Genomic DNA, 24,588 nt, shown 5'->3' with positions numbered 1-24,588 from the left:
CGTGGCCTCCTCCATCCTTCCCAGAGGCAGCCCACCCCCACGCCCCCTGAGGAGCACAGGGCCTAGGTCATGGACCCCCTTCTCTGGCGGGCCCACCAGAGTTGACAGGTGGGCAGCTCCAGGCAGGGGAGAGGGTGTGGGGTCCTCAGCACCAGCTGTGATACGGAGGCCTCCATGAAAGTGGGGCCGCTCCCGAGGAGCGTAGCACCAGTTGGTTCCCTGGGTCCCGGTTCAGGGGAGTTTAGGAAATGGGCCACAGGGCTGAAAACAGGGCCAAGGCCTGGGGCCTCCACAAGGCTGTCGCCTCCCATGAAATAACCCCATGGTGGGCGCCACTCTACCCTTGGACCAACAGATCCACTCCCCCTCAGCCTGGTGGCCCTGACATTTTGGGCTCAACACTGTGCTCGATGTGGGATCAGCCAGAGTTCATCCCTTTTTGCAGGGAGACTGTGACCTACACCGAGGTCTCATACTCCAGCAGCTCCTGGGGGATCCCGATGCTCCGGTACTGCAAGCGGGGTGTCGTAGGCGAGGAGTATTCCAGCGCCAGAATGGTCTTCCGGAGCCGGCGGTCGATAAAATGAGCGTCCCAGGCAGGGTACTTCTTACGAGGCAGGTCAATCCGAATGACAGGCCCCTCTGTCCGCAAGGTGCGGGGCACAGGCGTGGGAGGCAAGCCAGGTCGCACCTGGAAGACAGGTGGTGTGGGGGTCCCCGCACGCTCGCCTCCCACGGAGGCCCCATCCCGCTCAGCGCCTGTAGTCCTGGGCAGGGACCTCGGGGGACTTGTGACAGCATCGGCTGGTGGGCCACAGGGCCCTGGGGCCTCAGGGCAGATGCAGCCAGGCATCTGGGGACCCAGCAGGGGCCCGTTAGGGTGCAGGAGGCAGTAGTAGACACACATGAAGAATATGCCCAGTGCGAAGCTGGAGGCCACGACGCAGACCAGAATAAGTGAGTGGAAGTCAGTGGAGAAGTTGCGGCTGGAGTACCAGAAGCCGGTGAGCACGGCGTTCTCGAGCAGGACAATGCAGTAGTAGAGGGTCATGCGGCGGCGGCTGCGGCCCTCCTTGACGTTGAACCAGCAGAAGATGTAGATGATGCCCACCACCATGTTGTAGATGATCTCTTCCCACTTGGACATGCAGAAGTCCGTCTCGCCCTGGATGACCCAGAAGGTCATGACGCACCAGTGCGCCACAATGAAAATGCCAAAGTAGAGCTTGTAAACGCTGGCGAAGAGCGCGAAGGCCAGGCTGCGGGCCGCGATGGCAAACAGGTGCCACAGCACCTGGGCCACGGCGCCCTTGTAGGACAGCGGCCGCTTGTCGTCCCGTGAGTCCCGCAGCACCTTCTGGTAGGAGGCCAGGGTCCAGGCCAGGGACACGAGTGAGGCGGAGGTGGAGAGGGCTGCGGAGACAGGGTGGGGGCAGGGTGGGCTGGGTTAGGGATGGGTCCGGGTTGGGGTCTGAGGAAAGGGGGAGGGGTCTGGGTCAGGAGCTGGGTTCTGAGGAGGTGTGAGGGAAGGGTCTACAAATCGAGAGGGGTGTGGAGAGGGTCTGGGTGGGTGGTCTTCAAGAACACTGAGGCAGGGGTGAGAGTGGACAGGGTTGGGTACTTCTACAGGGGTGGGAGCATAAAGGGAGAGGGGAAGTGGGTGATTTTGGTCTCCATAAGGGTCAGGTTGGGGTCTCTAGTATGGGGCTGTTAGGGTTCAGGGGTCTTGGTGGGAGGCTGGGAAAATAGGGTCCAGGACTCTGGGAGTGAAAAAGGAGGTGAAGAGGGGGGTCATGATTAGGGAATGGAGGAGCCAGAAGGGACTGTTAGAAGCTACAGGCCACCAGGATGAGGCTGGGGCATGGAAAGGAATATCCAAGCTGAGCACAGCTGAGGGCATGGGAGGAAAATCCCGGTGGGAAGTTTCGACTGGGGCCCAGGACCCTGGGCGAGGGATGCCCAGGGAACCTGAGAGATGGTGATAGAGTCTTCTGAAACACTGAGGGTGTGTCGGGCAGTGTCGGGCGGGAGGGGCACCGGGAGCCCCAGGGAGACTGGGAATGTGGCTTTTCTCTGACACTGAAGGGGTTGGCCTGGTCTGTTAGGGTTCGAGAAGCGGCAAGGTGGGTGGGCGGGGTGAGCTCCTGGGGACCAGGACGAAGCCTGGGAGGAGTCCACAAGGGGCTGAAGAGCAGTGGGGTGGATGGAAGGGCTCTCTGGAAACTGGTGGTGATTCAGAGAGTCTGTGAGGCAGAGGGGTCCCCAGGAGATGCAGACTGGGATTGGGACAGTCTGGGGAAAGCAGGGGCAGGGGACTTCCCTGAGGGTCTGAGGTGTGGTGATGGGGTCAAGAGCCTCTTTGGACTTGGCAGAAGTGAGGTCTGGTCTGCCCTGGCAATGGGGAAGGGAGGAGGGCGGGAGGGGGTAGTGCGCAGGGAGCCTGAGAAGAGCAAGGGGGTGGGGTGTCTCCTAACACTGAGGGTAAGGGGGCCATCGGAGGGGACCTGGGGGTCTCCAGAGGCCTGGAGAATGCAGAGAGTAGAAGGGGCAGGGCCTCCCAAACCCCGACAGTGAGTGCGCCAAGGTGGGGGGAGTGGACAGGGCCTCCCCAGGGGACCTTAAGCATGGGGCTGGTGGGGGTGGGGGTGGGGGACAGGTGGGGCCGTCAGAATACTGCAGACGAGTGAGCCCTGGGGGCGGGGGCGCCCGGGGCGGGCAGGCGGAGGGGCGGGGCTCACCGGGCAGCAGGTCGGGCGCGCCGCCGCGGTGCACCAGGAGGCTGAGCTGCAGCACAAGCTGCGGCGCGCTGCGCAGGAAGGTCTCCAGCAGGCGCAGCATGCTCACGTCGGCGCTCTCGAACAGCATCCTCCAGTAGAAGTGGCGCCGCAGCCGCTCCCCGCGCCAGCGGCTCTGCAGCCCTAGGTACATGGCGCGCAGGTACCTGCGGGAGGACGTGGTGCTCAGGCTGTTGCGCGCGCTCATCCCCCTCGCCCCCTCCCAACCAGACCCTCGCCACCCAGCAAGTGCAGAGGGCCAGGGCGCGGTGTTGCCCTGGGCAAGTCACTTACTGCGCTTGTTTCCTCAGCTGTGAAACGGCCTCATTGAAAGGATCGCCTCACGGGGCTGTTGTTGGGCTGCTCCCACTGGGCTCACTAGCTTAAAGCACTGGCACAAATTAAGCCTTGAATACAGCATTATAAGGATCATTATTGCTATGGCAAGTTAGGGCCTGCTTTCTTTGCAGGATTCTGAACACCTTACCCGGAGCTTGCAATAACCCTATTATTATCCCCATTTTAGAGATGAGAAAACTGAAGCTCAGAGAGGTATGTCATTTGTCCAAGGTCACACAGCTAGGAAGCAGTGGAACCAGGATTCAAACCCAGATGGGCTGGTCTCAGACCCACACTCTAACCAATAGGCGACACTGCCTCTCACTGCAAGCCGTAAAGACTTGCCCATACACAGGTTCCTTCAGGGACGGTCCTGGTGCCAGCCCCCAGTTCTGTTGCCAGCTTCCTGGCCTTTTCCCCAACCCCACGTCTGAGTGCCCAGTTCTCCCCTTAGGGAAGCTGCTCAGAGATCCCCTGGCATTTGCGACTTAGCTGCTTCCTCTGGTGCCACTTCTCCCAACAAACTTCACAGCTCCAGCTGCTTTGTACACGTCACAGATTTGCTCGCCCTCACTGCTAAGCTTTTGCACTTTCTGTTCCCTCTGCCTGGAACACCTTGCCCTGTCCGCCAACCCCACCCCAGCCCCAAACCTGGATAACTCTTGCTTTTCATCCAAGGCTCAGCTTTTAGATATGACTTCTTCAGGGTAGCCTCTACTGATCGCCCTCCACCTGAGGTAGGGGCCTCTCCCCGGCTTCCCTCCGACCCAGCACTCGTCACAGTGGGTTGTAACTGTCTGGTTATGCATCCATCTCCCCCAGGCTGTGAACTCCATGAGTATGACTAGGTCATAACTGACTGCTATATCCTCAGTTCTTAGCACACGGTAGGTGCCAGTCCTATTGGCTGCATGACTGAGTGCATGATTCCAAGTCTGTTTAACTGAATGGAACTCTGGTAGCCCCGTAGGAGGTATGGAAGGGATCTGGAAGTCCTGAGTTCAATTCCTGACTTTGCTTCTAATTTGCTGTGTGATTTTGAACAAGACCCTCTCTGAGCCCTAGTTGATCTCCCCTAAAGTGGTTGTGAGGATTAAATGTATGAGGCACTTTGCAGCTATAAAGTGCAGTGCCCATTAGGGTGACAAAGGACCTGTCCACACAGATCTCTGCCCTGGTTCCTTGCCCAGCAGCTCCACTCCTGGCTGTTGCAGGTACAACAGCCCCAAACCCCAAATTCTCTGATACACAGGACAGGCAAGCCCTTTTCATGAAACCAGAGAAGGCTCCTCTAGGAGTCATATCCCCCAAAACTGGGGGAGAAAATCCCACTAGATTCAATGACCCTATTGCCTGAATCCACAATCAGGGAACCAGGGATCCGGGGGTCTATTCCCTGATGTGAAGTGCTGGCATTTCCAGGATGTTCTGTATTCAGCTGTGTGTGACCAGCCCAAGGGAGGAACCACAGTGCTCCCTGAAATTTGTGCTCAGCTAATTCCCAGAGTTTTCCCAAATGAGTATCCTGGTCTTAGCAATGGTGTGGCCCTCTCTGGGCCTCAGCTTCTCTATCTGCCAACAAGAGGGATGGGCTTGGAGACTTTGGAGATCCTTTCAGAGCTAATGTTCTGGGACCCAAACTTCCCCCCAAAACATGGCCAGAAACATACCATTTAGGCCTCTCCTTCCCATCTCTGGGTCTTCTGAGGACCAATCGGTGGTGTAGACACGCCCTCAGTGTGAAACAGTACGGTATTGGCCCCCAGGACGGGGAGGAGGGCTGTTCCCTCAGAAGCTGACTCAAGACGCAGAGGCCCTTCAGTCTAACTCTCCTGTCCAGCGCTGGAATCCCTTCAGCAGTTCCCAGCCCCGTGCATTTACCCCTCTGCTCACACACTTCTCAGAACAGGGAGACGCTACCTCTTGAGGCAGAGCCTTTGGCTTCCGAGCAGCTCCAGGGCCGAACTGTGTTTCTCCTGATGAGCAGAAATTTGTCTCCCTGTGACTTCTATTCTCTAGGCCCCTGCCTACCCCCCAAATAAGGATGTCTGCAGCTAGAATCATTCATTCACATAGCAAGCGTATCTTGACCACTTGCTATGTTCCAGGCCCTGTGACCTTAAGTACCTCACAGTCCCACGGGAGAACAGACAAGCTAAGAGCTGAAATAGATGCTCTAAGATGCTGTGAAACCCAGAGAAGGATCAGTAACTTTAGCTGGGGAAGACTTCCTGGAGGAAGAAACACTTGATCTCCACCGCCAGGGTTTTGCCAGGCCTGGCGGGGAGGGTTGTCCTGGGGAGGAGCATTAGAAGACTAGAATTGTGAAGGGCATCAAATTTTGGACTGAACGGTTCCTATTTTATTCTCAACCTGAATTCTATCCCAGAATCGGGGGTGATGTGATCAGCTCGGTAGCTGAGAAAGCTCACTCTGCTGGCTGCCTTGGAGGAAGGCCAGGTGAGTCCCCAGTTTAGTTCAGGCCTGAAATGACAGGGCTGAGTTAAGGCAGGGCACAGAGGAGGAGTCGAGCGCAGAGCTGGGGATGCCAGAAGTGGGGGCGACTCGGGGAGAGACCAGGCTGGCCCCCAGAGCTTCTCAGGGCCCAAAACGCAGACCACCTGTCCCAGCCTCCATCTCCCCCTTCCCATTCCCTTTCCCAGTCCTGCGGCTCCGGCTTTGAACAGGAAGGAGAGACCAGCTGGTCCAGTGTGAAGGGGCCTGGGGAGCTGGGGGAGGGCAACACCCTGGAAGTTTCCCTCAGGCTGAAGACCATCTGTTTCCCGGCCTGGGTCAGCATGAGAAAGGCCCCAGCCCGGCCAGCATCCATCACCACCTGACAGGCTGCTTGCCCAACTCCCCACCCACTCCTGTCCCCTCCTGTGCCAGCTCCCAACACCCCACACCCCACACCCCACACCCCAGCTAACAGCAGACAAAGGGCTTACCCAGCCGAGGGCGCTGTTGGGCCAGAGCAAGGAAGGGGGAGGGGAAGAAAGAAGGCTCCTGAGACCCAAGAACATGGGGTCAGCAGGGAGCGTGGAGAGACCAGGCTGCAGTCTGAGGGTGAAAGGGCCTCGGTTCAGCCTCATTTTGCCCCTTGCCCCTTTTGACAACAGGTCCAAAAATCGTGGCTGTCCTTTCCAGCCGGTGGTACATGCTCGTTGCCAAGGGCCTGTGAGGTTTTCATGGGCCTAGCAAAATGTTTGAAGCCTGGAAAAAAAATTGGCTCTAAAACACAGGGAAAAACTGCAGAATCAAAATTAATAAATGTTTAATTAAATGTCTGCAAAACAGAGCATATCAGCCAGTCGACTGCAATTTGGCTTGTATCTGGGTATATATAATTTACATTCAATGTCTGATATGGCTGCATTTTAATATACTTGATAGATGTGGGACCCACAAAAGTCTTAAAACAGCTCTGCCCAGGACATACAACCTAATTTCCCCGGGCCTCAGTTTTACGTTCTCTAGAAAGGAGCACAGCACTTGCCCTCCTGCCTACATCACAGCCACTGGGGCGAGGATCAGGAGACAAGACGGCAATATGCTGGGCTTGTGGGTTTGCCCGTGCCCTGGATGCTGTGTGGCCTTGGGTAATCTCTCTGCCTCTCTGAGCCTCATTTTCCCCCTTGTTGTGGGCATTTATAAACTGTAGAGGGATGTGCACATAGTGAGGGTGAGCATATGCTAGGTGGAGGCCTCTGGCTCCTTCTGATCATCCAGCCTCTCTCTTTTAATTGAAAGTTGACGTACTAGCAGGTGCCCTTAAAACCTCCTCCAGGAAGCCCACCTGATTCCACTCTACTTGAAAGGAAGTTGGAAGAAGTTGATTTTCACCACAAATGGGACCGATGCCACCTACAGAGAACACCTCATCTCAGGGAAAGGAATCCAACTTCAGGGGCAGTGCCTCTACTCTCCTCCAAAACACAACCCCAGTCTGTCCATTCACTGACACCACCCTGGTCCAGGCCACCATCATCTTCTGCTTTCTCAGTCCTGCATCCACTCCTGTGCCCCACCACCATAGTCCATTCTCCACATGGCAACCAGTGGGATATTTTAAAAACTAATCATGTCAGATCACATTATTCCCTGTCTCAAAATCTTCCAAGGGCCTCCCATCCCACTTGGAATAAAATCCAAGCATTTCCCCTTGGCTTGCAGGCCCTAAACCATCTGGCCCTTTCTGCTTCTTTCAACTCGTCTCAAACCACTGCTTCATTCGCGCCCTGGAGGTTCCTGGAAGCCAGCCCAACTTGGTCCTGACTCTGGACCTTTGCACTTGCTACTTGCTCTGCCTGAAACACCCCCTTCCCCACATCCTCCCGTGGCTGATTCCTCAGCTCCCACGTCACTTTCTCAGAGAGGCCCCCCAGGCCACTCATCCTATGTCAGCCCCTCCACTCTCACTAAGTCACTCTCACCTCTCATATCACTCTGTCTTATTTTGTTCTTAACATACACTATGAAACAATCTTATTTATTAATTTACACATCTATTTTCTGTTTTACCACTGTGGTTTGCTGAGGGTCGGGACCTCATCTGTCTTGGTCACCACTGTGTCCCCAGCATCAGTACGTGTAGTAGGCACTTGATAAATATTTGTTGAATATTTGTGCATGAGTGTTTGCAGGTGTCTCCCTCCTGACCTTGGAGGCCCTGGGGCTTCTCTGCCTGAGTTTGCATAGAGCCAGAACATCTGTCCTTCCTCCTCCAGGAAGCCTTCCCTGATGCTCCACAGCCTGGTTGGGCCTCCCCAGCTCTGACACCCCCAGCCTTAAACTGCCCGAGGCCAGCGTGAGCCAGAACCTAACAGACAGCTCTACCGCCCCCATTTTACCGGTGAGGAAACAGAGGTGCTCAGAAGTCTGTTTTGGATCTAACTTGCTGACTCCCAATCTTTGGCTCGGAGAAGAAGCCTGTCTGGGAGGAAGTTGGAAATTGAAGTGGTAAGTGTGTATCGTTGAGGATGGGGTGGGGAGCAAAATGACGAAGCCTAGAGAAGAGAGAAGCCAGCAGTGAGCGTGTGAAATCCCTCCACTCAAGGATCCGAAAGGCTGTCTCCTCTGGATCCCCCGGCCCTGCGAGCAGGCAGCTGGGCAGGAGATGAACAGAGCTCATCCCCTTCTCCCCAGGCCCAGGGACTTCCCAGCATTGAGGGCTCCTTTCTAACGGGCAGAAGAGAGAAGGATGAGGGGATCCCACATCCCTAAGTAGCCAGAAAGTTTCTGGGTCACCCTGTCTCTCTCCTGTTCTCTGTTCCTGGGTTGCCCTGAGTCTCTGGTACCAGTCAGGGCTGCTGGCCTTGGCCTCAGTCCCCGTGCAGAAGGTCATCCTGGACCCGTCTTTTGTGTGTGCTCAGATCCTCGGTCATTGTCTGTCTCTGTCTCTGGCTCAGATCAGCTTGTTGTTGTGTCTGTCCCCTGAATGCAGGGTCAGCCTATTTATTTATCTGTTCCTCCATTACTGTCAGTCAGTCAATCTATTTGTCAGTCAGGGTCACCCTGGGGCCCTGGGTCAGTCCTCCTGTCTGTCCTTGGACTACAGGTCACATCGTCTCTCAGATACTATGTCCATCTGTTAGTCAGCTTGACCCTGGGGTCCCACGTCAGCCTGTCTGTCTGCTCTTAGAGGCCAGGAACGTCAGTCTGTCTGTCCCTTGGATGTCAGGATAGCCTGTCTGTCCCCTCGGATACCAGGTCTGCTTTTCTGTCTGTCTTTCTGGCTGTCTCCTGAATACTGCCTGTTGGTCTGTCCGTCTTTCAGTCCCTTGGCGGCTTGGTCCATCTGCTGGTCTGTTGCTCAGCTCGTGGCTCGCGTGACTCTGCCAGTTTTCCGGCCGCCCTCCCCTGCCTGCTCCCTGTCTCCCGACTCTGGGGCTCTCTCTGTCTGTCTGCGTCTCTCACATCCTCGGCTCTTCCATCTGTCGATCTCAGCGTTTCCGAGTGTGTGTTCTCGTCCCTCTCCACTCCCCCTCACAGCTCTGGGCCAAAAACACAGCAGCTTCCAGCGGCTCCCCCGCTCCCACCCCATCCAGAAACGGCACCATGGCCAGCTCTCTTGTCTCCATTGTGGGCCAGGCTTGCAGGCTCTGGAGGGTAACCAGGCTGGGCTGATGGAAAGCAGCAGGAACACTGTACCAACTGGGCCCACAACTGCTCCGTAAGTCTGTAGGGGGATAGCGTGCAGGCAAAAATAATGAGAATAGCTCACGCTTACTGAGCACCAACTGTATGATAGGCCGTGCTAAGCCTTTCTATACATACTGTGCATTCGTCACAGCAAATCTTTGAGGTGGGTACTATTATTATCTTTATTTTACAGATGAAGAAACTGAGACCCAGAAAGGGACTGGGACTTGTATAAAGTCACACAGCAAGTTACTGCCAGACCTAGGACTCAGACTTGGCTCTCCATGGGCCCCTGCATCAGAGAAGGTGCTTCAGTTGCCTGGAAGGTATTCAGAGGGCTGCCCGGGAGGACCCGTGTCGGACAGGGCTGGACCTAAAAGCTTTGCTTGGAATTATGTGGGTTTAGAGAAAACTGGGGAAGGGGTGACAATAGTAGTTGGAGTGTCAGGAAACCCAGGCTCAAGGCCTCCACTGGACTTTCTGGGAAAGTCCAATTCCTCTGTGGGCTTTAGTTCTCCTACAAAATAGGTCCAAGGAACTTGATGCTTGCCTACCCCAAGGAGTTTTCATCAGGCGCAAGTCCCCACACATCCCATCCTGATAACATCAAGGCCCGACAGCTGTCTCCTAAACCCACGTACTTCTCCCCACCCCAGTATCATCACTCTGGTCCAAGCCACCCAACCTCAAGCAGGGCAGCCTCCATCTACCTTGATCTCCTTCCCTCCATCCTTGCCCTCATAGACCGTATTCTTCACACAGCAGCCTGAGGAGTCCTGTAAAATCCTAGGTCAGGTCATGTCGCTCTCTACTGTCCTTAGAATAAAATCCTCACCATGACCTGTGGGGCCCGGTGCGATCCAGCCTCTGTCTACCTCTAGGACTTCATTTCCCTCCGCTGTCCCCCTCTCCCACATCTCCAGCTACACTGGTCTTGCTTCTTCCTGGACACCCCAAGCTCTTTCCAGCCTCAGGGCCTCTCCCTGGAAAGGGCTTTACCAACACGTGGCAAATTCTTATTCTTTCCATCTCAGCTCAGTGTCACCTCCTCAGAGAGGCCTTCCCAGATCCGCCCCCTGCCTTCCAAAGCAATTCTACCCACCCCTCTTGCCACTTTCTGTCAAGTTACCCTATTTTCTGAATAACACATATCACAACCAGAGATGATCTAACTTACTTGCTTACATATTTCTTGTCTGTCTCTCCACGAGTGTGGGGACCATGTTTGTCCTCTTCTCTGCTATGCCCCTAGTGCCTGGCACATAGTTAATGTTCAATATATATTTGTTTCTTGAATGAGTGAATGAATGGAGTGTGAATGTATTTTATAAGCCCCCAAGTGAAGGCTGTCAAGTACAGAGGGAAAGAATCAGCCTTGAGAGGCAGGGAGACCCGGGTTCAGATCCTGACGCCATCATTTACTGTCTGTATAGTTTTAGGCAAGTTGCTTCCCTCTCTGAACCCTTCAGCTCAATGCCCACCTTATGGGATAGCTATAAAATCAGAAAGTGGTGATTTGTATAAAATGCCCAGCCCAGTGCAGGGTATTCAACCAATACGAGGTTTTAAGAAGCTGACAGACTCAGAGGCTCCAGCAGGGAGAGGAGGTCTTGTAGTTTCCAGTTTAGTTTCTAGCGGGGCTGAGACCTACTCCTCGCCTGACTTTCCCTGGTGCTCACTGAATCCATCCTCAGGAGACAGAGGGTCAGAGAAGTCCCTTCAGGACAAGTTCACAGGGCAGGGCCTTATTTGGGGTCTTCGCCCTCCTCCAGAAAATAACTGCCACTCATCAAAGGCCTTCTGTGGGCACTTCGCCAAAATCCTCACTGCAGCCCTGTGAGGTTTCGTGGGCATGACCCCCACTTTCCAGATGAGGAAACTGAGTCTCAGAAAAGAGGAGGTTCACTTGACGTTTATTCACCCAGCAGTTTTTTTTTTTGTTGTTTTTTTTGTTTTTTTTGTTTTTGCAGTACGCGGGCCTCTCACTGTTGTGGCCTCTCCCGTTGCGGAGCACAGGCTCCGGACGCACAGGCTCAGCGGCCATGGCTCACGGGCCCAGCCGCTCCGCGGCATGTGGGATCTTCCCGGACCGGGGCACGAACCCGCGTCCCCCGCATGGGCAGGCAGACTCTCAACCACTGCGCCACCAGGGAAGCCCCACCCAGCATTTTTGAGTACCTACTGTGTGCCAGGAGCTGTGCTAAAATGCTGGTGGACATGATGGTGAGCAAGACAGACCCAGTCCATCTGGCACTGTCTAGCGGGGAACATGGACATTAATGAAATCGTCCTGTAGACTTGAAACGACAGACATTCTGTGGGCTGCAGACATGTTCCAACAGGCTTCTGTGCTCCAGTGCTGAGGAAGGCAATTCTATGGGAGAAGCGCCCAGCTTGGGAAGGACATGGCAGTCAGGGAAGGCTTTCTGAAGGAGGTGGCTACTGAGGCATGATCTGAAGCAGGCACAGGAGTTAACCAGGTGAAAGGAGGGAAGGGAGTTTCCGGTAGAGCAACAACATGGGCACAGGTCCTGAGTTAGGTGGGAACAGTAAGTGGTCAGAATGGCTATAGCTCCAGAAAAGGAGGTGAGAAAGCAAGGGATGAGTGGGACCATGGTGAAGCATTTGGTCTTTATCTGAAGAGTGAAGATTGTGTTGGATAGCACTTCTGCATTTTAGAGGGAGTACCCTGGCTGTAAGGAACAGATTGGACGGAGGCAAGAGTGGAGGTTGGGAGCCCAGGTGAGAGGTGAGAGGTGAGGAGGGCCCAGACAGAAGGGATGGACCCCAGAGACATTTAGCAGGCATTTGGAGAAGTGACATGCCCAAGATCAGTAGCCAGAAGCATTGGAATTGCATCTCAGCTTAGGAATGGTGGACTCCTTCATTTCACCACAGGCATGGATCAAGCTGAGGACCTAGATGCAGTCTGTGAGTTCCCTGCAAAACATTGGGCCTCCAATTATACAGATTCCTCACCTGAAATGTGGTCAAGGAAGCTCCTGGGGGGAACAGCCTTGAGGCCCCCTCCCCATCTATCCACTCCTCAATGCTGAGCACTCCTGCAAGGATGTAAAATGGGACCTTCCTGGAATTGGCAGCCTAATGAGTCATAAATGTCAGTAAAGGATGCGATTTTACACGTTTGGCTCCCATTTCATATGGTGCTGGGAGCTGGGCTGTCTCCTTCCTCCTCAGCAGCCCCCTCCAGAGTCACAGCACTTTTTTTTTGCTGGGCTAAGGCCAAACATCTCCCTGCCACTAATTTTAGGCTCTGGCTGTAAAGCTGAGACCCTCTCCCAACCCGCCCACTGCAGTCAGCTCCCAGACAGTGTGCCTCTCTTTGCCCAACAGGGAAGCAGGCAGCTCCTCTCCAGCAAAGCATTTGGGACCAGGTTCCTGCCTCTTATGTTCTTCACTGTATGAGTGCAGCCAGATCGCCTTCCCTCTCTGGGCTTCACTTGCCGCATCTGTGAAATGGGTGCAGAGCAGAGACTCAAAGCCAGGACTCCATACTCTAGCCCAAGCCTCTTTGATCCCCCCTTTCCTCTTTTCCTGATTTCCCTGTGTGACATTGGGGTGGCATGAGCCTGTGAGGGAGAAGGAGTTAGATCCTGGTCTCCTGGTGGTATCTGAAGGTACTTGAAGATCGAGGCAGGGAGAAAGCACCACTTCTCTTTGTCTCTGATCTATGAGATCCTAGATGGTAGAGGAGCCGAGCTGATATTATGAGGGACTCTGGGGAATGAAAGAAGGGTGTCTAGAAAGGTAGCTGTCCCTCAGCTCCAGCTGATTGCTGCCATGGGAGAATGTGAGCCCAGTATGGCTGGAATTTCAATTTTTCAAGAAGAGCTGGAGGGCTTCCCTGGTGGCGCAGTGGTTGAGAGTCCGCCTGCCGATGCAGGGGACACGGTTCGTGCCCCGGTCCGGGAAGATCCCACGTGCTGCGGAACGGCTGGGCCCGTGAGCTGTGGCCACTGAGCCTGCGGGTCCGGAGCCTGTGCTCCGCAGCGGGAGAGGCCACAACAGTGAGAGGCCCGTGTACCGCAAAAAAAAAAAAAAAAAAAAAAAAAGGAAGAAGAGCTGGAAATTAGGATATTTATGCAAAAAACAAAATAAAACCCAAAAACTTCAATTTGGAAATGTTGGCAACTAATTTTAAAAATACCATATGAATTTAAAAGAAATTATTATTCCTTTTTTAGGTTTGATAACAGTATTACATACTTCAGTTACATTTTTAAAAAGTCTATCTTTTTAGAGATGTACTGAAATATTTATGGGTGCAATGATATGACATCTGAGACTTGCTTCAAAATAACATGGAAGGGCAAGAAATGGGGTGGGGTCCAGACCTATACTCTCCAACACCTACGTGTCCTACACTAGCCACATATGGTTCTTTAAATTTAAATTAGTTAAAATTAAATGAAATTTAAAATTCAGTTGCTCAATTATACATTTCCAATGCTCAATAGTCATGTGTGGCTAGTAGCTACTGTATAGGACAGTGCGTTTCCTATATACATATATATTTCCATCACTGCAGAAAGTTCTTTCGGATGGTGCTGGCCTAAGTAAAACAAGGCTGGCCAGGAGATGATCATTCTTGGAGCAGAATGGTGGTACACAGAGCAATCATTATCCTGTTCCCTCTGCTTTTATATATTTAAAATCTTTCCATAATAAAAAGTTTCATTAAATAGTAGGGGAAAAAATACTGTATGGGACAATCGAACACATCCTCAGGCTGGATTTGCCCTTGGGCCACTGATCTGCAACCTGTGGTCCAGCAGGTAAGCATCACAAAGCACCCAAGTTAGATCCACAGACTCTGAAAACTGTGAGGGGCTTTAGAGATGACTGGTTTATCCTCCAAACTGAAGGCAGGAGGCTCTGCTACTGCTTCCCTGCCAAAGTCAGTCACTTTTGTCTGCATGCATGTCTGGTGATGTGGAGTTCACACCCTCGGGGCAACCCAGGGAGATCTTTCTTCTTATCACACAGCTTCTGCCTCCCTTTAACTTTGGGTTGTCACCTATCCTCACACTGTCTCTGGAGTCACAGAATAAGTCTCCTTCCTTGAAGGGGGGATCTGTGGGTGAGGGGTAGTGAGCGTTAGGACCCTTGATGCCCTTCTCCCACCCCCTATCTTATTATGAAGCAAGTAGGATGGGCTACTACTTGGGCCAATAATAATTGGTAGTAAATATTTTCTGAGCATATAATATGTGAAGACCCTATTCATTTACATTATCTCAAGACATCTTTACAAGAAACTTAAGGGGTGAATACTATCACCCCATTTCACAATGCGACTAGAGCTCCAGCTGGTGGAGCAACTTGCCCAAGGTCACACAGTGAGGAAGCCATGGCGCCATGGGCTGTACCAGTGCCCCAAGCTCTCAGCTACTCTGCTGTCTTGTCCAAGTCCTGGGAAAACTCATCCAGGATTCCCAAGCCCCCACCTGGACTTTACAGATGGGATAACTGAATCCCAGGCAGAGAAATGTCTTTCTCAAGATTCTGATTTCAGAAACAGACTCACAGACTTAGAGAACAGACTTATGGTTACCAGGGGGCAAGGGTGGGAACAGGGATAGATTGGGAGTTTGGGTTTGACAGGTACACACTGCTATATTTAAAATAGATAACCAACAAGGACCTACTGTATAGCACCGGGAACTCTGCTCAATATTCTGTAATAACCTAAATGGGAAAAGAATTTGAAAAAGAATAGATACATGTATATGTATAACTGAATCACTTTGCTGTACACCTGAAACTAATACAACATTGTTAATCAACTATACTCCAATATAAAATAAAAAATTTAAATAAAGTTACGTTACTAACAGTGGAGGAAAAAAGGTTCTGATTTTAAAGATTCTATTCAGTTCACATGAACGTTTATTGAGCACTTACTGCATACGAGGAACTTCATCTCCTGTCAGACACACGTGCATCCTCCTGGGAACTCAGCCCCGGGGTTGCTTCTACTACATCTTGTACAAATACATATGTATTGCCCTTAGCCTGCATTTGTTCATTGACAGTTTGGAAGGCTGCGGATGAAGGCCTAAGCAGACCTCAGTGCTGTGTCCACACAGCAAGGGGCTCCCACACTGCCTTAGCGCCCCCCCACATCAGCCACAGATGCAAACCCTGCTTCAACAGAATTTGTGTTCTAAGACCCTACTATGGACCTCACCAAAGCTCGCTGGGTACAAGGTCACCAATAGCAACAGAGTGTCAGCTCGGAGCCAGTCATGGTGGGGGACAGAAAGAAGGACGAACAAGGCCTCAACTCCCCAGGCCCTTTTAATCTGGTAGGAAAACCAGCCAGGTGGGCAAGGATCACAACAGAATCTGATCAGGACTGTGGGGCTGAGGAGGAATGAGTAATTGTGCATGGCGGGAAAGTCGGAGAGGAAGAACCCAGAATGTCAACAGTGGGTACTTTATATTAAAATAAAATTTAAAAAATACTTTTCTGACTTTTTCCCTCTTCCCAAAGCAATACATGATTGTTTGTTTTGTAAGAATACACTTAACTAGCAAAAGGTAGTATCTCTTGGTAGTTACACATGTGGGCTTGGGAGCCTGACTGCATGGCTTCAGACACTGGCTTTGCTACTTATGTATTAGGAGGCTGTTACCTCTCTGTGTGTCAATTTCCACATCTGAAACACGGGCCAATAATGCTAGCTAACACTACTTGAGGACTTATGATGTGTTGAATACTGTGCAAAGCATGTTCCATATATTAATTCAATAAGCCTTCATAATGGCCATTTGTATAGGGGTGTTATCCCGTTTCACAGATGAGGAAACTGAGGCCCAGAGAGGTTAAGTGACTTGCCCAAAGTCACATAGCGCCTAAGTGGCAGAGTCAGAGTTTGGGCTCCACAGTCCTTATTATTATTCATTATTACACTCCCTACCTGACAGGATTGAAGAGGAATGACCTAATCTATGTCTCTATAAATGGTGACTATAATTTTTAGTAGTATCTGACTCTTTGAAAGCAGGTATACATGTTTTTAAAATGTATGCAGGTAAAATGTATTTCTTGGTTAATTAAAAATCAGAGTAAAATCATCAAGTGATACAAGAAATATCTAATTAGTAAGGGAAAATCTCCCCTGACCCCACTTCTGCACCCCCAGAGATAATAAGTGGAGAGGAGTCTCCTTTGCACCTTTCCTGCGCTGCCTGAGGTTTCAACAAGAGCATACAGCTCCTTTTTAAACAGACAAAACAACCAAGCAGTTTTCATTTTAGACGAAAATGGCAACAACTAGCCTGACTGAGGAAATGGGAGGTGGGGTCTGAGGGGCAGAGGGTGGCACATGTTGAGTTTGTTCAGGGCAAGCGTCTCAGAAGGGGTGGCATATGAGCTTGGTCTTGAGGGATGTACAGAGTTTCACTGGGAGGAGGATGGGGCGGGGTGTTGCTGAAGGAAGGACTGCAGGCAGCTGCTTAGAGGCATGAAAAAAAGGAGCATGTGACTTATTTGGGGGGGAGTGTAGAGCAGTGAGGAGATGAAAGGGTGGGAGGTTGGGGCTTGACACCAGGCTATAGCATTAAGACTCGCTCAAGGGGCAGAGGGGAGCCAGGGCTGGCCCTCTGGCTACAGAGTGGCAGGGTCAGCTCTGAGCTTTAGAACTACCATTCTGGCCGCAGGTGGAGACAGGATATGGGGAGGAGTGGGCTGGGGGGAGACCGGAGGCTGATAGGATTTCCCAGAGGAGGAATTCCGAGGCCCTAACAAAGGCAGAGTGGTGAATGGAGAGGCCAGAGAAGATCCCAACCCATCTTCCTTCCTCTCCCTGGGGACCTTCGCCCCAGCTGCCAGGGGTTCAAAGCCATTTCCTGGCAGCCCTCCCTCCTCCCCCAGGGTTTCTCCTGTGTGGTCTTTATAGATCAAACAGGGGACGCTGGGCCCAACTGCCGCCGCTGTGTCTGTTAGGAGCTGCTCTAATGGCCTGTTGCTGCCAGCTGGGCAGGGAGAGGAGGGCGGCCGGGTGGAGAGCGTCCTAGAGAGGGGTCTCCCAGGAGGTGGGTGGTGAGGCTAGACTGGAACAAGCCTGCAAGGTCAGAGCAGGGAGGGACCTTGTGGATAGTCACCGAGTTCAGGGGGTTGTAAACATGTTTCAGCTGTAGGACTGTCAAAACAAAATCTTAGGCACGTGACCATCATATCAAGAAAGAGAAACTTTGAGATACTCAGGTTGAAATGATGGTAAGAGGTGAAACACAGTTTGAAAACCACTATGGAATCCAACTCCTGACCAGTTTTATGTATTACTTATATACTTGTATTATTACTGTACAACTAGTAATGGCTACTGAGAATTGAGCACTTCCTGTGTTCCAGGCACCGTGCTAAACACCGCACATACCTTCTTTAATTTACTCCAAGCCACGCGCGATACATACTGTCAGTAAGAACGTCCAATGTGCAGATGAGAAAATTAAGGCACAGACACGTTATGCCATTTGCCCCAAATCACAGAAAGTGGCAGACACGGGATAAGGCTGATTCCAGAGTACGAGTTCTTAACCATTAACTGTCTGGCCCCAATGGGGAAATTGACCAATTGAAGGAAAGATACCCTGCCTGCTATGCCTAAAACAGACCCCCGCCCCCTCTGCTACTGCCCTGGTCCAGCCTCCATCTTCTCTCACCTGGATCATCGAGGGTGGACCTCTTTGTGGGTCTCCAGGCTTACCCTGGCTTCCCTCCAGTCCATTTTTGATCCAGCAGCCAGGGTGCGCATTGTAGAGCATAAGTCTAGACCCTGTTCCTACTCTGCTCAAATCTTCTTGGGCTCCCCACTTCATGCAGAGTGAAAGCCCCAATCCTCCCCCCCGGCCTTTGGGGCCCTGTGTCATCCACCCCCAGCCACCCTGTCCACCATCGTCTCCTACAATCTCCCCCCAGCTCTCTGCTTTGCCACAGGGGCTTCTCCCTGCTCTGCTCCTTCCCTGTGCCTGGAACGCCCTTCCCAAGACATCCACACAGCTTGCCCGCACCCTGTTCAGCCCTCTGCCCACATGCCCACCCCTCACAGAGGCTGCCCTGACCACCTTATCTTGAAGGGCCACACCCTCCTCCTTTTCACTTTTTCCATAGTTCTTACCACTATCTAACCCATTATATTTTATATTATGTATTATATTTATTTATATTTTATATTACGTAATATATATTTTAATTTGTTTGTTTATTGATTTCTCCCACTAGACTTTTTTTTTTTTTTTTGCGGTACGCGGGCCTCTCACTGTTGTGGCCTCTCCCGTGACGGAGCACAGGCTCCGGACGCACAGGCTCAGCGGCCATGGCTCACGGGCCCAGCCGCTCTGCGGCATGTGGGATCTTCCTGGACCGGGGCACGAACCCGTGTCCCCTGCATCGGCAGGCGGACTCCCAACCACTGCGCCACCAGGGAAGCCCCCCACTAGACTCTTGAGCTCCAAGAGGGCCGGGACTCTGCCTTGTTCACCACTGTATTTCCAGCACTTAGCGCAGTGCCTGGTACACAGCAGGTGCTCCATATATTTGTGGAATGAATGACTACAGATTAAATGCACAGCTGCCGTGTCCCTATGGCTTCAGGGTCCTTCAAGGCCCTCTTGCCCTCCTGCCCACTCACAGGCCACCCGCTCAGTGAACAAACCTCCTTCTACAGGGAACAAAGCCCAGGCTGATGGTCCTAACCATTGCCAGGGGTTCTGAGTACTTAATGATGGCCAGCCCTTTGCTAAAACCTTGGTATATTATCTCTTGAAACCTTGAAACAAACCAAGAGGTGATACCGTATGGTCTCTAGTTTATAAAGGATGAGACTCAGGCACAGAGAGATTATGTGACCTGTCAGGATCACACATATAAAGTGGTATGGTCAGGATTTGAACTGAGGACATTTGAATCCAGAGTTCATGTTCTTAACCATCACGCAAAGAACAGAGCTTCCCAGAGAGGAGCCCCAGAGACTGACTTTCATACCAGGTAGGTCACTAATTCATTTCTGAACGTCTCTGGAGTGCAGGGCTTGTGAGGAGGCAGAGGGAGCAGTGCTGGGGCCTAGACATAGAGAGTGTGGTAGAGGGAGGGCCTTCAAAGTCCAGTTTGCCTCTTTCCTTCCCCTCCCTCCCATTTTGGGGTCCCCGGATCCTGATAGCCTGGGAGGAATCCCACGGCAGATTAATTCCACTAATTGGCTTAACAAACCATGCTTATCTGGGCAAAGCTGGGGCCCAGTGAGTTGAAGATTAGGGAAAGCAGAATTCATGGCTTACTACTCTCCTGCCCACAGGGTCGGAGTGGACAGGGTTAGGACTTTAATTGGCTTAGCAGTGCTGAGTGGCTTAACAGCTCAGAGGGATGGGGGTGGGAGCTGGGCAGAAGGCATGAAAACACAGGTTGGTGTCCAGCCCCCAGCCAGCGTCATGTCTGACCAGAGGATCTGTGTGTTCTCTCAGGGATCAATCTGTCTCTGTACCGGGCCATCGCTCTGGGATCCTCTAATGCAGCCAGTGTGGTGGTATCAGGGATAGAGCCTGGGCTTGGGAATTAGGCAAAGGTGGGTTGACACCTCACCTCTCCCCCACTTGCTCAGTGGGTGACCTTCGGCAAGTTACTTGACTTTTCCAAGCCTCACTTTCTTGTCTGATAAATGGGTATATCAACTGTCACCAGAGGGAAGGTTTTGGGGCAAAACAAGATCACATGCCTAGAGCACCTCATGTGGGGCCTGCTGGGACATGGAGGGTGCATAGTGTCTGTGAATTCCTTCCCTTGCTCTCCCTCCTCAGAGCCCCATTTTGTGATTAAAATAATAACATGCATCTTGCAGGCTTGTTTGGGAACAGAAGAAGAAAGAACCTAAATCAATTGTAAGGAGCTGGCCAGAGGTTACAAAGAGGATGGGCCCCCATATGTTTCCTGTGGTTGACACTATTTTTAAAAACCTTAATTAGTAGTTGAATACTGGCAGAATTCACCAAAAAAAATCCCAATTTCCCATTTCTCTTGAGAAATCAAGACTTGACAACACCTGGTCCATGATTTCTTGTGGCACCATCAGCTGGAGCTGGGCGGTAGCTTCAGCTTCTCTAGGACACTGCTTGCCCCATACTGTCCCCTTGTCTGACACCCATGTACTGACACAGTCTGTGTTACTAGCTCCTCAAAGTATTCAAGGTTTTGATTCAACATTGTGCAAGCATAAGGAGTTGAAAGATATCTTTATGATTCAAATTAATTTATTCAGATTTGGGGGCGTGGAATCAGCATGTGAGTGAATGGCCAGTCCCTCAGCTTTGATCATGCAGGTCTCACACACACATCTCCTTCCTCATTACCCTGGGGTCCAGCCCTCAGAACATCTGCACCAAGTCCCGCTGGACAGTGAGCCTGTTCTTTGTGGGAACCTCATGTTTGCTTACCACATTGCTTAGTTTCTAGGAATACCAACTCTGGTGGCTTCTCGTCTGGATCTCTCTCCATTTAGCCAGACTCTCAGCCATTTTTGAATCCAAAGCTTTTGGGACAGGGGCCCAGAGGTTTAGCTCTGATATAGACCCAGAGTCAGACTTCCAGAAAAGGGGAGGCTCTTAAGGCCGTCAAATCTATTATTCTCATTTTACATACAGGGAAACTGAGGCCCAGAGGTGGGAAGAGCCTTGCCCAAAGTCACCTAGCCAGCTAGTTACAAACCTGGATGAAGTCTCCTGATCCCGCCCTACCCCCAATCCAGCACTTTCCTGACAATATACACAGTCTCCCCATCCTTATCCACATAGTTCAACTCCCTCCCCCTCCTTTCCCATTCTTATCTCAGTCCAGCAGAAGCCCTGACTTTCTATCATCCTGGAATCTTGGTATCTCAGACTCATAATTCTTTGAGCTTGGAGGACACTTTAGTGGCAGAATTGCAGGGGAGATAAATTGAACTTGGGCTTTGAAGGCAGAGAGTCTTGAGTCCCAGTGCTTTTACTCCCTAGCCATGTGACCTTGGGCAAGGATGTCCCTTTTCTGAGCCTCCATTCCCTCATCTGTTAAGCAGGAATGATAATACAACCACATTGCAGGATTATTAGGAGGGATACAGGAGATGAAGCAGGTAAAAAGGCAATCAGTAGTCTGGCACAAAGTGAAGGCTTAATGAAACAATTGTTACAGAACTGTAAATTAGGGCTCTCATGCCCCTAAGGCCTAAGTGAAAGAGTCCAGATGTGATCCAAGAGAATGGAACCGGACAAACTGAAGCGCATATACCCTGTCTAAATTGTTCCAGGCCTGATATTGCTAGATGCATTTTTTTTTCAAGAGGAGCTAGGATTTTGGATTTTTGAAATACTATGCAAGCCAGACAAAATACTTCTGTAGGCCAAGTTCAATCTAAGAGCCATTAATTTGTCATCCCTGCAAAATCATCTCATCCCAAGCCCCTCATTTTACGAACAGGGTAGAGTAGAAATCGCTAGCCCTTTTATCTAAGAAACCATGGAGTTCAATGGACCCTCAGCCATCTGCAGCCACTCCCCTGAGACCCCCACCTCCACCCCATGGTCATTTTTTGCTCTGTTTGAGGGAAATTCAGTTTATGTTCAAGAAAGAAGTATGCATTTCTTGTAAGTAGATTCTGAAAATGGGAGAAGGGGGTTTTGAGGTAGCCAGTGAGTCAAGGGGCAGCTGGCCCATTTTAGGCTGAAGGGAAAGGGGGATGAAGCTTTGGTTACCAAGAATAGGAAGTTACCATTTCAGAATCTAAAAATATCTTTCACCATCTGTCCACTCGGGCACAGAATGATAAATGCAGATTAGTTCCTGGATGTAGACATGAATATTTTTTGTGTCAAGCTAATAATAATAACACCACCTTGTGTGGATAGAGCTCCTCCCACCTTTTCCCCCAGGGTAAGCTAAATGGAATATATACATCATCTAGGCAAGGCACATATGGGGAAAGCAAGTCAGAGAGAGATTTGGCAACACAACAAGGGTGACACAGCAAATGAGCAGCTGGGACAAACCCTGGGAGTCCTCTTTCCAACCCTCAGCTCAGAACTGCATCTTCTGAGTTAAGCAGAATGTGTTAACAAGTAGCAGAATAAATATAACAACAGCAATAATCACCCTTTACTCCACAGTGACTTTGACTTTTTCCATGTTTTCCCCACAGGTGTGATAATCATGATAATCTATTGCATTCCTAAAATATGTTACAGTCTGCGGGGCCTTTACAAAGACCCTCTCTCACCTGACCATTCCAAGAGGTAAGAAAATGTAATGTAGATCAATGAGATGAGAAGAGTAGGGAATCGCCCTCTCTTCACAGGTGAGGAAACTGAGGCTTGGAGGGAGGAGAGGTTTGTGTAAGATCAAATAGCAGACAAGTTCATTCTGTCAGTGCACAGTAGAGCCTAAGCTACTAGAGCAATACAGACTCAAGGGGAACCCTAGGTTCAGAATTCCCCGTCTCCAGTTAACTCAGCTCAGCAGCCACCCTCAGTCCTGGCAGAGGAAGAAGCCTAGAATTGGGCGGCTTGTACAAAGCTTCAGTTTTGTCTTACTGTCCTGAGATGAAAGGACAGATAGTGGCTATCTAATCTCAGATTCAAGATCCCATATCCCCATGGCTCTGTTTCGGGGGGCGGGGGGGGGGGCGCTGCAGAGACACTGGGGAAGTCCTAGGAGGCAGAGGAGCTAGACACCTTCTCAGCTAGGTCCACCACAACCTTTCCTAAAAGTCCAAAAAGTTTGGCGGGATATTCATTTAGCTGCCTCGAATTCTGTTTCTCCTGGGAGGTTGGGAATGGACTGCAATTCCGAACTGAGAATCTTTGAGAGCAGAGAGGGACTTCTGAGATCTTTCCTAAGCCCAGGCTCAGGCTCAGCACTCAGGCAGAGAGGAGTGGGACAGGGCTGGATGGAGCCCTGGGGCCCTGTTCCAACCTTCACATTCTTCTCCATCGGCCCTGGGCCCTCCTCATTCACACACCCCTGAGGATCTCTTTCTCTTTCTTCTTGCCCCATTCCCTCTTCCCTCAATAGCCAGATCCTAGAGGATGGTACAGAGGTTGATCAGAGTTAGAGGGCAGAGGTCAGGGAGGAGCTGGCAGAGGAGGAATCAGAGCTGCAATAGGGTGGGGCGGGGCGGGGGTCAGGACAGGAGCGGGCGTGGAGGATCAGAGAAAGGCTGGGGCGGCAGGCAGCCCCTTACCACCTCCCACTCCTCCAACTCAGTTCTCTCCACCTGAGCTTCTCCTACCTCCAGACCTGGCCGAGCTGCAGGAGGTGGACGAGGGTCTGCAGTAGCCAGACGCAGAGGCGGCGGCAGCGGCGGCGGTAGGCGCTGGCCGAGGAGGGCTCAGGTCGGGGGCCCAGATCGGGGCTGCCTTCTTTGGTACGGAAGGTGACGGCGCTGTCCTTGGTGCTGATGACCGGTCCGCCGGTGCCGCTGTCCTTGGTGCTGATTGCGGGTCCCGGGGCCCCAGCGGTCTCCGTGTAGTCGTAGACGAACCAGCGGAAGCTGAGCAGTTGTACGACAAGCGAGGGCAGGATCACAAACAGCAACGTGAGGCCGAAGTAGGTGCGGTGACCCTGCAGGTAGTAGGAGGCCGCCAGCCACAGGTCCGTGGCGCCGTCGGAGAAGAACACGAGCAGCGCGCACAGCACCCAGCAGCAGTCCCGCAGCTCGTAGCGCGGCCCCGGGCCTCCCGCCCCGGTTACCCCGGGGTCCCCGGCTGCCGCCGCCGCCTCCCCGCGCCCACCCGCACCGCCCCGAGCTCCTCCGGCCGCCCCCTCCGGCCCCGGGCCGGCCGCGGCCACCGCTCCATCCGACTTCGCGGCCATGTTGGCGGAGCAGGAGGCGGGGAGCGACTTCCGGGCGGCGGAGGGGGGTGGGGTGCGGAGTGGGAAGGACCCTGTGCGGGCGGCTCCCGCCTCCTCCTCTTCCTCCTCTTCTTCTTTCTCCTCCCCTACACTTCAATTATTCATTCCCCTCGGCGCCGCCCCCGCCCCCGCCCCCGCCCTTCCCCCACCCCGCCTGGGCTGTGACCGGATGCGGGCAGCCCTCCAGGGAATGGAGAGGGGGAGGGGAGGGGAGAGCATCCCAGGTCACCCTCCTCTTCCTTCCTCAGAGGCGTGGGGCTCCAGCCACATGCTTTCTGCCTCCAAGCCCCCCACCTCACTCCACTTCCTTCTTTCCTCTTTTCTTCACCATCCCTGTCTCCATCCTCTCTTCCATTTCTCTCCTCTGTTTACCTTCAGTGGTCTGGGTCTGAGGAGAGTAGGGGACCAGGGACTTGAAAGTAAGGGGCT

The 24,588-nt window shown here is 52.3% G+C and overlaps 1 protein-coding gene across 1 annotated transcript; it reads right to left on the bottom strand.

Annotated features, from left to right (window-relative positions):
- Nucleotides 1-394: 394 nt before the first annotated feature.
- On the bottom strand, nucleotides 395-24,120 carry XKR7 (XK related 7). Its single transcript, XM_019950649.3, has 3 exons — nucleotides 23,537-24,120; nucleotides 2,739-2,941; nucleotides 395-1,413 (listed from the first exon to the last, which is right to left on the bottom strand). Exons 1-3 carry the CDS (start codon nucleotides 24,118-24,120, stop codon nucleotides 458-460), a joined length of 1,743 nt encoding a protein of 580 aa, XP_019806208.1. The 3' UTR covers nucleotides 395-457.
- Between the last annotated feature and the right edge of the window lie 468 nt (nucleotides 24,121-24,588).

Source organism: Tursiops truncatus, chromosome 15 (genome assembly GCF_011762595.2).
Source record: "Tursiops truncatus isolate mTurTru1 chromosome 15, mTurTru1.mat.Y, whole genome shotgun sequence".
In the NCBI taxonomy this organism is placed as follows: Eukaryota; Metazoa; Chordata; class Mammalia; order Artiodactyla; family Delphinidae; genus Tursiops; species Tursiops truncatus.
This window is presented reverse-complemented; position numbering and strand designations above follow the sequence as displayed.